General features: G+C 41.6%; 1 protein-coding gene across 1 annotated transcript; it reads right to left on the reverse strand.

Moving 5' to 3' along the window:
- Positions 1-4,459: 4,459 nt before the first annotated feature.
- On the reverse strand, positions 4,460-11,018 carry LOC104539750 (beta-2-glycoprotein 1-like). Its single transcript, XM_010183350.1, has 8 exons — positions 10,955-11,018; positions 9,653-9,829; positions 8,979-9,075; positions 7,609-7,685; positions 6,833-7,021; positions 6,061-6,240; positions 5,365-5,562; positions 4,460-4,530 (listed from the first exon to the last, which is right to left on the reverse strand). Exons 1-8 carry the CDS (start codon positions 11,016-11,018, stop codon positions 4,460-4,462), a joined length of 1,053 nt encoding a protein of 350 aa, XP_010181652.1.
- Positions 11,019-11,392: the final 374 nt, after the last annotated feature.

An 11,392-nucleotide genomic window follows, 5' to 3' on the forward strand; every position in this document is an offset into this window, starting at 1 on the left:
GGTTGCCAGGCGACAGCCAGACCGGGCTTGGCCTGGCCTCGGCCGGTCGGCCTGGCCGGGGCTGTGAGTGGAACCCTGAGGGGAGCGGTTGGGTTTGGGAAGCTTTTCGTGCCCAGAGGCCCGTACAGAGAAAGCTCTTGGCCTTGAGAAAGTGAAATTGCACTGAAGGTGGTTACAGTCACCGCTAGTGATCATTAATTACTGCTTGAAGTGATTAATGTCACCACGCACAGTCGTCAGTGGCTGTCCCAGCCAGGCCCACTGCGCCAAACCATAGCTATGGCCAACACACCCCTCAAAATACGTACGCATATATAAATATTTATACTTTAGTGCGTGCACATTAAAAATGTCAAGAGAGCCAAGCAGAGCCCAAGGGAGCACCAAGGGAAATGCCAGAAATTTCATGAAGGCCCCTCATTATACAAGGGACAGACCCAGTGCTTCACCACCACAGGAGAGCCTGGACTGGAAAAGGGAGGGTGCAGAAGCCGTGAGAGAGAACTCTGGGTTGTTTAGGATGTGTTTCTTTGTTTTAACCGCAGTTAGTTCGATATCAACGATCTTTATTTATTCATTATGATCAATAATTGGGAAAATAGTGAAAAATATTTGCCACTCTGAAATTAGAGGTCAATAAATCAGAGGTAGCTTTCGAGTTCGAGCAGTGTGTTTGTAGCTCCGTAGTGGGTGTCAGAAACAGGAGCAGATAAAATGAGACTGAAACTGCAGGTGCAGGCTGAATAATGGCAAAGCCAATTTTAGCCACAGTTTCTGAGTATTACTAAGTAAAATTTGTTCAAGTATATCCTTGTAGATAATGGAGTGATTTTGAGTTCACTTTAAAACATGTGATATGCTCAATGTTGCTCATGTTTCATGGGTTGTTTATGCCCTATCCCAAGGGCAGAGAATAGGAAGGGGTGTTGTGAAACAGAAAAATAAAGAGCTTGCCTGACTTTTTTACAGAAAAAGGCCTACATTACTTTTTTTGTTTTGTAGCTTTATCAAGAAACCCATGGATTAATCCAAAAGAATCAGAAATCTCCCAATCCTTTCAGCTCTTCAGTCTCCTCCTGAGTCAGTGTAACTGTTGTGTATATGTATGATCCCAAATAAGACATCTGACCTCTTTGATTCATTTATTTCTCTTCCCCAAAATCTGTCATTGCCCTTACTGTGTGCATAGCGTCTAACGCGCTTTTATCTCAAACAAGTAAACTCTTCAGCTTTTCTAAGCTTGATTCACATGCACATATACATCAAACAAGAATTTCTCAAATGTACGGTAGAAAATTGGCTGTTTGCTTTGATTTCTCAGCCGATCTTCAGCAGAACTGATTCTGCGTTAGGGCTCATTCAGTGATCACTATGACAGCTACACTGGTTGCCTACTCAGACTGCACGTAGCTCCTTCAATCAACATGTGCGCAGAAGCAGTGCAAAAATCAGGGATGGGGTGTTTTTTTCCATGGGAGAATTACAGAGCATATTTATTTTCTTTAAATTCCAAATTCAAAGTAATTGTCATTTAATATATTTTTGAAGATATGACTACTTTTAATCCGTTTTAAAATAGCGGTGGATTCTTGCAACGCAGTGGGTGGTTGGCTTGCTCAAAAAAGCCGAACTTGCTGAAATTTTCACCTCTGAATCACCACGGAAGATATCCAGATTTGTTACAGGAATCATTTTGTAATCATTACGAAATCCATTTGTCCCAGTCAGTCCAAATGACAGGAGACAGACAACAGTTTTGTCAGTAGATGGTGGAAGGCTGCAGGGATTTTTATGACTCTGTCCAGGTGGGTCCTTCAAGGGCAGCACATCAGTGTGCTGGCCAGGTCACACGGTGAGGTTTGCATTTCTGTCCAGCTTTGCAAATCTGCTTCTTGACACTTGAAATGATTTAGGATTTCTAAGCCAACTTTTTTGTATGTTGTTGTTCATTGATTTGTATGTGCACATTGCCTTCGGATTTGAATATATCTGTCGTGCTCCTCACAAAATACTTTGAAAAACTGAATTTGCTGGTATATGGTGAAAAAGAATGAGGCAGAGCAGAAGCAATGAAACTGGATTCAGTACTCCAGGACAAATTTCCTGAGGGAATAGATCTGGTTTCTGGGTCTGCTTACTAAAACCTAAAGATTCAAGAAATGACCGAGGTCTTGTCTCCAGCTGAAGCTGCAGCCTGGACATGATGAGTGCTGATGCACACAGAGGAGATCACTATAGATACACCGTTGTAGAACACATAAATATCCCAACCAGAATACAGAACAAATTCCCAATTTGAATTGTAAAAATATCTTCATTTAAGTAAAACACGTTCAGTACTTTTTTTTCTCATCTCCTCTTACCATGTTCTCTTATCTCTGTAAGCGTCTCAGCAGGTTGCCAAAAGTAACATGAGCACAGCTTAAGGCATTCTTTCAAACATCTTTCAAAAAAAAGGCAGGTTTCACTCACTCGTACCAGCCTTTGGAGCACCTCTAGTTGCAATACATTATTTTTCAGAGCTTCTAAGCAAACCTTTCATGTCTGAAAAGTTGTGATTCAGAAATACCTCCCTACTTCAAAGACTTATCAGGTCACAGATTTTTTTTTTCTCGCTCTTCTTGCTTCAGGAGACTAGATAATAAATTCAGCATACGAACATTGACTCCTAAGGGTTACTCTTTAAAATATTCAAATACCACATACCCAGCTAGGAAGCGGGGCCAGCTGACACCATCAGTTGTTATCCTGCTGCTCGGGTAGGTAGAACTGGGAAAACTTGCTTAGACAAATCTGAATTTTCCTGGGGCAACTGTTTTCTGTGCAAAATACAAATCATTTCAGGGAAAAGCAGCATTTCTGTGGCAGTGAATGCTAACTTCACTTACACCAACTTCACAGTGCTTTGCTGGGGAAGACAAGTTAATATTAAACTGCGCTGCTATCTCCCCTATCGTCCTGAACATCCCGATCCCAGAGACAGAGCCTAGATCTCCACGCAGATATGTTCCTGCCAGCTCATCTACGTGTGTGATAATAGTTATGAATATCTTGGCCGGTAAATCAAACGTCATTTAAGGATCCTGCTTAAACATGTTAGGAACCAAAACACGGTGCACGTTGTACCAATGAAGTATCCTCTTCAGTTGCTAACTTCAATTTATCTGTCTCTACATTAGAGAATTAAATTGCTGATGAGTACAAAGTATTAAATACTTAATAACAGCTGCCTCAACCTCTCCTTAAAAACAGGAAGTATAAGAACAAATTATATCAGTCATACTAGTAAAATATTCATGTGCAGCCTTCAAAAAAACAAGATGAGAGTAAGTTCAGAGATTTTTAATGGTAGCATCTCACAAGCAGTTTGATCTTAATGTTAAATGGTCCTTTTAAAAAGTTCTGCAGTAGCTTGCTTACTGTGGAGCTTACTTCTGCTTTTATACTTCAGAGGGAGCCACATATGACTCATGAGAATTTATTATAAGTGTACAACAAATATTTCTCTATCACTGTCTGGTATGTTGAAATTCTAATTATTTTTTCTGAGAGGAAATACAGACATAAGCACAAAAGTTGCCAGACTGGATCATACCAGTGAACTACCTGTGTCATAAATCAAATTAAAGGTACAGTTGACTTCAAAGCTACCTAATGACCAGAAATCGTTACTATTGCTCAATGGTGTACAATTTTCTTTTTCTTTTTTTTTTTAAGGAATCGGTTGCATTGTGTAATATTGAAACAGTGGTAAAAATTAACAGTTGCTTAACAGTCTCAGGTGAAGTTAGAATCTCAAAAACACAAATAGTCTTACCAACGTTAGCAAATTTTTTTAAAAAATGTGAAAAATCCATTATCCGATGCTATTGACATTTAAAACATGGTTGGGTACTTGGTTTCTAAACTCATTTGGAAACCTCAGTCTTTCTACTGAAGTAAATTCTGGAAAATCCTAGGCTGCTGCCCCTCTGTCTATCTGTAATTAAAGGTCCACTCCCTGTCACAGGGGAGCGCTAATGGAACCAGAACCCAGCTAATTAGTACTGATGAGGGCCTTCCTGTAGAAATCAGTTAAGAGCTAAAGGATTTGATCGATGATTAGGTCATCTTAAATAAGAACACGCTATGGGCTGAAAATCACTTTATTGTAAAGGGGCTGCTATTGAGAAAGTCATTTACAATTGCATAAACGTTGGAAATATGGAAAGAGGAGCAGTGTTGTGGGGATTTTGAGGAAGGCGGAGAAAAGAGAATGAAAGTTAATGGCTGAAATAATGTGTCAAGGTTTGTGAAGGAGGTGGGTGGGATGGCAGTGGGGAAAAGAGCTGAGACCGCATTTGCGGAGGGTCCAGAGTTCGCCTGGAAATTTACACTCACGGGCCTGAAGTTTTTCCCTCTTAGATGTAATGTTCTGTCTCGGTAAAGCAGAAATTTAGCACTGTATTACTTCTCTGGTTCACTCTTGTTCTTCACATGGTTTCATGTCTGATGGGTCCTTTTTGACAAGACTTGAAAAAAAGCCGCGTTCTGTTGAAAACAAGAACTTGGGTTAAATTTTTGAAAGGTATGATAGCTGAAAACTATGTCTCATGGAGCCTGCTAGGTGAGCGATCAACCTTTGCCTCATTGCAAAACCGCTAGGAGAAATACAGTCTTTTAATTCTCTTTTAATGAAAGGTAAGCCACATCCATCACAAGCTCAGTCAAATGTGAGGAGAGATGATTCCATCGTGCATAGGCCGTGTTTTTCCCTTCACTTGCAAATGCAAATAAAGCTCACAAGGAATATTCTATGCAAGGAATGTTGATAAAACAGATGCAAAGCATTTCCTCTGTTTATTTAGTCTACAAACCTGTGTGCCTGTGAACCAGTTCACCCAGCACCAGTTCCTCACTGCAGCTACCAGCTGCTTTTTGACACTCTTGGTCCAAAGGCAGAGCCAGTGTGTTCCCAGTCAGTGTAACATGGGAGTAAATCACCCAAATGGAGTGAGTGCATCAGGTTCTCAAGGCTGCAGCAGCGTTCAGGCTCTTTTTCCTTGTCACAGACATTGATCCAAGGATTCAGGAAATCCTGTAATACTTTACATATGGCCTTTTGTTTGGGCTAGGCTACGTCTAAATAACTCCTTTTAAGAACTGAACAGGGATTAAAGCAGGGCTCTGACATATCCAAAAGTCTTGCTGTGCTTTCTCTCCCTCTCCCAGGCTATTTCTTCCTAAATACCCAATACATTTAGTGCAAGGCAGATGAATTAGGCAGTCAAGTAGGGCTTGAAGATGAATGATGACATTGCCCCCTCACTAAAGTACTTGTTATTCCACCAGCAGAAGCTGGTTTGTGCTTATCCTCGCTCGTACCTTTGAAGCAGGCAGGAAGAGTGAGGTTTCCATCCACACATGGAGCAGCTACGGTATAGGCACAGGATTTTTCCTTATTCTTGCAGAAGAAGGATATGGTTTCACCATGCTGAATGCCTTCCTTAAGGTCATTTTGAACTCTTTTCTTCTCGCCGTTGTATAATACTACAGCCTTCTTAACTGGTATTTTACATGGTCCTGTAAAACAATCCAGTTATGAGCGACACATAAGTGTAATCAGAGCTCTGGTTTGAAAAGCTGGAAGATTAGATGCCATCAGAAGTCTGCACAGTTGACATTTGTTAATGAAAAACGTATCCCACACATACATAGTCCTGCTGATATTACAGTGCTGAAGAAATTCAGACCCTTAAGTATAGGGTCCAAAGTTTCCAGTGAAAATCCAGCCCTCGGTAAAATTTCTAATAATATTAAGTAAGGAGATACTGGAGAGGAAATACTCAGACAAAATAATGTTGTGTGGCTGGTTATTGAAAGCAATTCAGATCCATCATGTCATACAACGATCAGTGTTGGGAGTGGGCTTAGACTGTAGCAGCCTTGAAGTTACTCTTTGGGTTTTCTTTTGAGGCCAGCTCTTGCACAGAGGTGTAATAGCTCATGGACAGTCAGAGCAGGGGTCTTTTAGGAAAATTCCAATTGAGACATGGTTTCTAACAGATAGCGTACGTGTACCTTTACAGGTTGGCTTTGTGGACCAGTTTCCAGTGTTCTCGCAGCGGGAATGCTTAGGCCCGTCCAGCACGTAGCTGGGCTGGCAGCCGAAGCTGACGCTCTCGTTGTAGTGATAGGTCCTACGAACAGCGAACTCGAGGAATCCGTTTTCTATCCCTGTTGGAGTGGGGCATGTGACAACTGCGGCACAAAAACAGGAACAAGGCTTTATCAGTGTTGTGGTTAAAAAAGACACACTATAGAATTAAAAAAATACAGAAAACTTGGTGGTTCATTCCAGTGTCCTGCACAGGAAAATGTAGCAAGTAGAAAGATAGTTTAAAAACCCACAATAAAGAAATGTATTTCTTTTAAATACTCATCTATTGCAATCTGTCTACATCCAAAAACTAATTAAATGTGGCATAGTTTCACAGAAACAAGTGAGGTTCTTAGGGCTGAGGGCAATGTTGTCTGTTTCTTAGGTTACTCCTGGCACTTAACAGAATCAAATGTTGGCTGCGCTCCACAGACCAGGCTCTGATTCCCCGCTGTGAACTACGCTTAACAGGTTTTGTTTATATAACCTTTATACCTGCAGCAAATATTTTGTCATCCCATGTTGCGTGCAATCCTGTTAGCAATTACCTTGCGTTCACGAGTCTGACTTTCAGAATAATCCTACTGCATGTTTGCAATAACAATTGTAAAAAAAAATATGAAGGTTGTTTATGTAGCTTTATATATATACAATTATAGGGAATATTTTGAGGTGTTGGTAAAAGTTACTTACCCTTGCAGACCGGGATGCTGCTCCAGTTCCCGTTGGCCATGCAGGTTGCTGTCTCATTCCCAATAAGTGCGAGGGGAGGTACACATTCAAAAGTAATTGTGTCCAGGAAAGTAGAAATATTTCCAGGTTTGTGGCGGCGGTAAGAAAGGACTCCAAATTCAGGAAGCGAGGGAGGTGCACAAGTCACCGCTAGAAAAGCACAGTATTCGTAGACATTAAAGCTTAAAGATGAAATTATTACTAGAATCACAGTAATAACCTGCTTATAACCACATTAACCCTCACCGCCCCTTACAGAAGCATACCTAACAAAACAAAAAGCTCAGATTAAAAGTCTCAGGAGCCTTAAGTATGTAACTCGTTATTTTTCCCTTATTTGTCAGACAGTATTTGCAGTCTATTGCTTTTTCAGCAATGTGTTTATGCAGGGCAGGTCATAGCAAAAGCACATATAACAACTGCAAAAGCATGCCAATATCCTCTTTTTCTACCTGGGGAGAATAACTTGGAGTGGATAAGCACCTTACCTGCAGCTGGAAATAGCATCCCTGATCCTGCCCTTTCATACAGACCTTTAAACTGCATTTCTCTAAAGCTAGAATCCACACCTCTAAAACCAAACACACAGGCTTCTTCTTGATTTATCCTAACCATTTTTTGCCCGGCACTATGGGAGGCCTCTGAATATAAGTGTATGAATTCTGAGCAATGCAAAGGAGCCTTTCTAGAATGAGAATAAGGACAGAGTCATAATTCCTCAGTATCTAAACACGTACGTTGACACTGTGGGAAAGTCCCACTCCACTTTCCATCTGCCATGCATTGGCTCGTTCTTGTCCCAACGAGGTTGTAACTGGAAACAGAAAGACCTGGTTATCAGAAAACTTAATGAACGTGGAGAGGAATTGAGTTTTCTTTGCAAGAAAGGTTTCTGTTTCTCATCAACAGCCTTAAGAGTCCAGTGCTGAAATCCTCCTTTAGTTTTAGCACTTACTGACCTCAAAGGATGTTCAGATTAAAATATGAAAAATAGTCAGTATTTGAGTATTGCAAGTATCCAGACAAAAGGCTGGGTGCAACAAGATGTTTTGCCATTTCAACTGTATATCCTATCTTATATACTAATTTCTACGACTGATTAATACTGTGGCTATATGTAAGTAGTGAGCATTGATCTGTGATTGCTACTGGAAGTGTTCTGGATTCTTGGGGAGAGTTCCTAGCTAATTATGGCAATTAGGATCAAACTATTGCAAAGAACTCAGCACTTTTTAGGACTAAAGTCACTGAGGTGCATTATTTTATTTTCATGCCACGTGGCATGATTTAATTTCCATATGCTCTCTACATGCTTCTCTCCCATCCTCTGTACTTACATTATTACCACTTACTCCGAGTTTCAAAGGAATGTTCATTGTGTATCTATCACTTCAGTATCACACAGCTGAAAATTATAATTAGCAAAATTAAATCAAGTCCCATTGCTCCATTTGGTGTCGTATTGAATTTATTTATTCCTTATCTTGCTGCTGTTTTGCAGACTGTCCCAAATAAGCGCTGTATATTAATTTATTAATTACCCAAGTAAAATGAACTGCACGCTACTATCAAATATTTCCCTGTAGTTACAATAACTACTCTTCCTTTAAATGCATCCTCATTTCTAAACCCAGCAAGTAGTCTTGAGGAAAAATGCATTTGCTTCAGGGACCAAATTAGGATTAACTGAGCTCAGAAAGGCACGGAAACAAAATTTTCAGCTTCCAGAGCCCAACAGCACGACAACTGAGATGGAGATTATCTTCTCTCTGCTGCAGGATTTCATCTCATGATGTAATAAGAGGATTTAAAACGCAGGGGAAAGCAGTCTAGAATAAATCTTGGCATAAAAGCTCTTGGTTTGATGGTTTCCATAGCTGTAAGACATTGCTTTAGAGCAGCAAAGCTCCAGGATGTTACAGCCAAGACTGAACCAAGGAGGATCACCAGAGACGCTATTTTTTTGAGTTTCTGAAGTGGAGGTGGGTTTTTATGCCCAGTTTTCTAAGTTCCCTGCCTTGCAATGCTGCAGCAAGTGTTACCAGAATGCGGTATTGTGGTTTAGCAAATCACATTTATTTAATAGCACAAAGAAGGCAATGCTTACCCTGGTTCACATGAAAAACTTATAGAACTCTGATAGTGGGAATCTAGAGAATCTATTTTTCCATTCTGCAAGGGTCCAGGACTGGGACATCTCTTTGCTGTTAATTAAAGATTTTTAAAAGGATATTATTATTTCATGAGGCATGAAGCTAGGATAATGGAAACAAGTTGATCATAAAGGAGTCCTGGTGGCTTGCACGTTTGTCTGCTCCCATATACAACATTGCATAAGTCTAGCTATTTACATTTCTATCCAAGTATTTTAGTTTCAGAGGTTTTGTGACTGAATAATTTTTAACATTTGATTTTCTTAGGAAAATAGCTTCTACACAATGAAATGATAAAAATGAATGAGGAGGGCTGCAGGTGTTACCAATGTACGTCATTGGGGTATAAGCAGTGCTGTGCTGAGTCAGATTAAGGTTCACTTTGTCCAAGTCCAACCTCCTCCATCACCATCCAGGAGGAGGGGCTTAAGGGACACGGATGGGGACATCCTTCCCCTGTCACCTGCCCCTCTTCTCCCCCATACCCAGTTGTAACCCAACAAATATGGGAAGAACAGAAGTGTATCAGTTTAAATTCATCAGATTCCTCCCGTGGACTATAAAATACCCTTTTCAGCTCAACACACGACATAAAGTCTAGGAGAAGGATTGGCTTTGGTTTACTTACGCAGGCACAAGAGCGTGTTGAGCGGCCACTTGCCGGTCGGCAGGCAGGTGTACTTCCTCTGCCCGTTGTTGGGGATGAAGCCAGGCCTGCAGGTGTATTCGATTTGCTCACCCACGTCGTACACGCTTTTGTCTACATTGATTGTGGCAAAGAGCACTTCTGGCGGCCTGGGACAGACTGGAGGGAAGGAGACACTTGACAAGAAACTGGGCAGAAAGTTGGAGTTGGTTTTATTTCTCAGCTGGAAGCACAGATTTCTGTATTATCATCGACTGTAGCGTGGTCCTGCACTGAGTTAAATGGTCCCTCTGTTATCTGTGGGTGCGTAACTCACTGAGGCAGCTGATGGCTGCTATGAGAATTACCCAGAAATACAGGTATTAGTCTTGGCAGCTCTACTGATGCCCCCAGGTAGATTTTGTGTCACTCTTTTTTTACTAAAATTTACTTTTGCTTCAAAATTGATTTCTCGAGGTTTTCTGCAAATCACAGTAAAGTATTTTGGATAAAAGAGGGTGAGAGGGACCTAGAAGCAAACTAATGCATTTAATTTTTAATCCAAATTAGTTTAGTGGGGTCAGCCTGAAATGAGAATTTTATATTTTTTTTTAAATTAAACTTATTTTTCTCTGGTTTCCCTGGTTTTTCTCGTCAGTGGAGCAAACGCTCTGTCACATTAGACATTTCTGTTTCCAAACCAGCTTTAACATGCTGACAGCGGGAACAAACTCATCACCCAGAGAGTGAGAACAGGAGGGGAGCAGCGAGGGAGGAACGGAGGGTGCAGACTGCGAAGGACACGGAGAGAGGCTCCTGCTGAGACTGTGGGAGAGACGAGGGACACAAAGCTCCTGCTGTCGAAATTCATGTCAAGAAGAGGGAGAAAGAACATGAAACGGTGCCCAATGTGGGGGAAAGGAGGAGAAAAGCAAAGCAGGAGCCGTGCCCCTGTGTGGAGGGGAAGGGGAGGTGAGCAGGACGCTGGGCAGGGGGATGGAGCGAGGTTCGCTCCTGGCATAGGTAATGCCCCATCCCCATGCAGGCACCCTGATTTCCACAGCTCCTGTCAGTATTTCTTCTGCTTTCCTCCGTTTTATACTTTTGTATACAGCAGTTCACCTCACCAGAGGAAGTGATGGAGGAAGGAATGGAAGGGGAAAAAACAGAGAGGAAATAGCTTTCAGAGAAAATCCCCCTTCAAAACACTTGGCCAGAATTGTCTAGAGGCTTTAACATCCTGTTGCTTTCTCCAGCTTCCCTCGTTCAGGATGGCGCTGCCCTTAGAAGGTGGAAGCCACTTACCTTTAGCTGCAAGAGCGCAGTGGCTCAGCGCAAGGACGCACGCAACCAGCGCCAGGGACCGCATCGCTGCCAGCCCACGAGTGACCCACGGCCAGCGCTGCTCCTCTTAAAACTCAGATCACCCACAGAAGGACAGTTACACATTAACTCTTTGTATTTATCCCCATCCCAGTAAACAGAAGATAAAAGGCTCCTTGTGTTGCTTGTTATAAAGGATGAAACAACCATCACATGTTGCATTCGGGCATAATGCAGGGATTCAAACAGTGATCTAAGCCGAAAACGGCTCCACTCCGGTTGTTTCTGCAGAGCATCTCCTGTTGGGACCAGTGGTTTTGAATAAACAATATTATCTCAGCATCTTTAGAGGATGGGGACGTTTGGAATACGATATTGGATCAGATAATCCAACTGTCACCAAGAAGCTCTTGTTTATCA

This window comes from Mesitornis unicolor, unplaced genomic scaffold (genome assembly GCF_000695765.1).
Source record: "Mesitornis unicolor isolate BGI_N332 unplaced genomic scaffold, ASM69576v1 scaffold23124, whole genome shotgun sequence".
Lineage (NCBI taxonomy): Eukaryota > Metazoa > Chordata > Aves > Mesitornithiformes > Mesitornithidae > Mesitornis > Mesitornis unicolor.

What these genes read in the sequence shown, in the direction of transcription:
- LOC104539750 (XM_010183350.1), bottom strand. Translation starts at nt 11,018, where the DNA reads ATGCGGTCCCTGGCGCTGGTTGCGTGCGTCCTTGCGCTGAGCCACTGC. An exon ending in AGTTTTTCATGTGAACCAGG is followed by an intron (nt 7,686 to 8,978) that starts GTAAGCATTGCC and finishes TTCTGTTTCCAG; the next exon opens with TTACAACCTCGTTGGGACAA. An exon ending in GACTTTCCCACAGTGTCAAC is followed by an intron (nt 7,022 to 7,608) that starts GTACGTGTTTAG and finishes GTGCTTTTCTAG; the next exon opens with CGGTGACTTGTGCACCTCCC.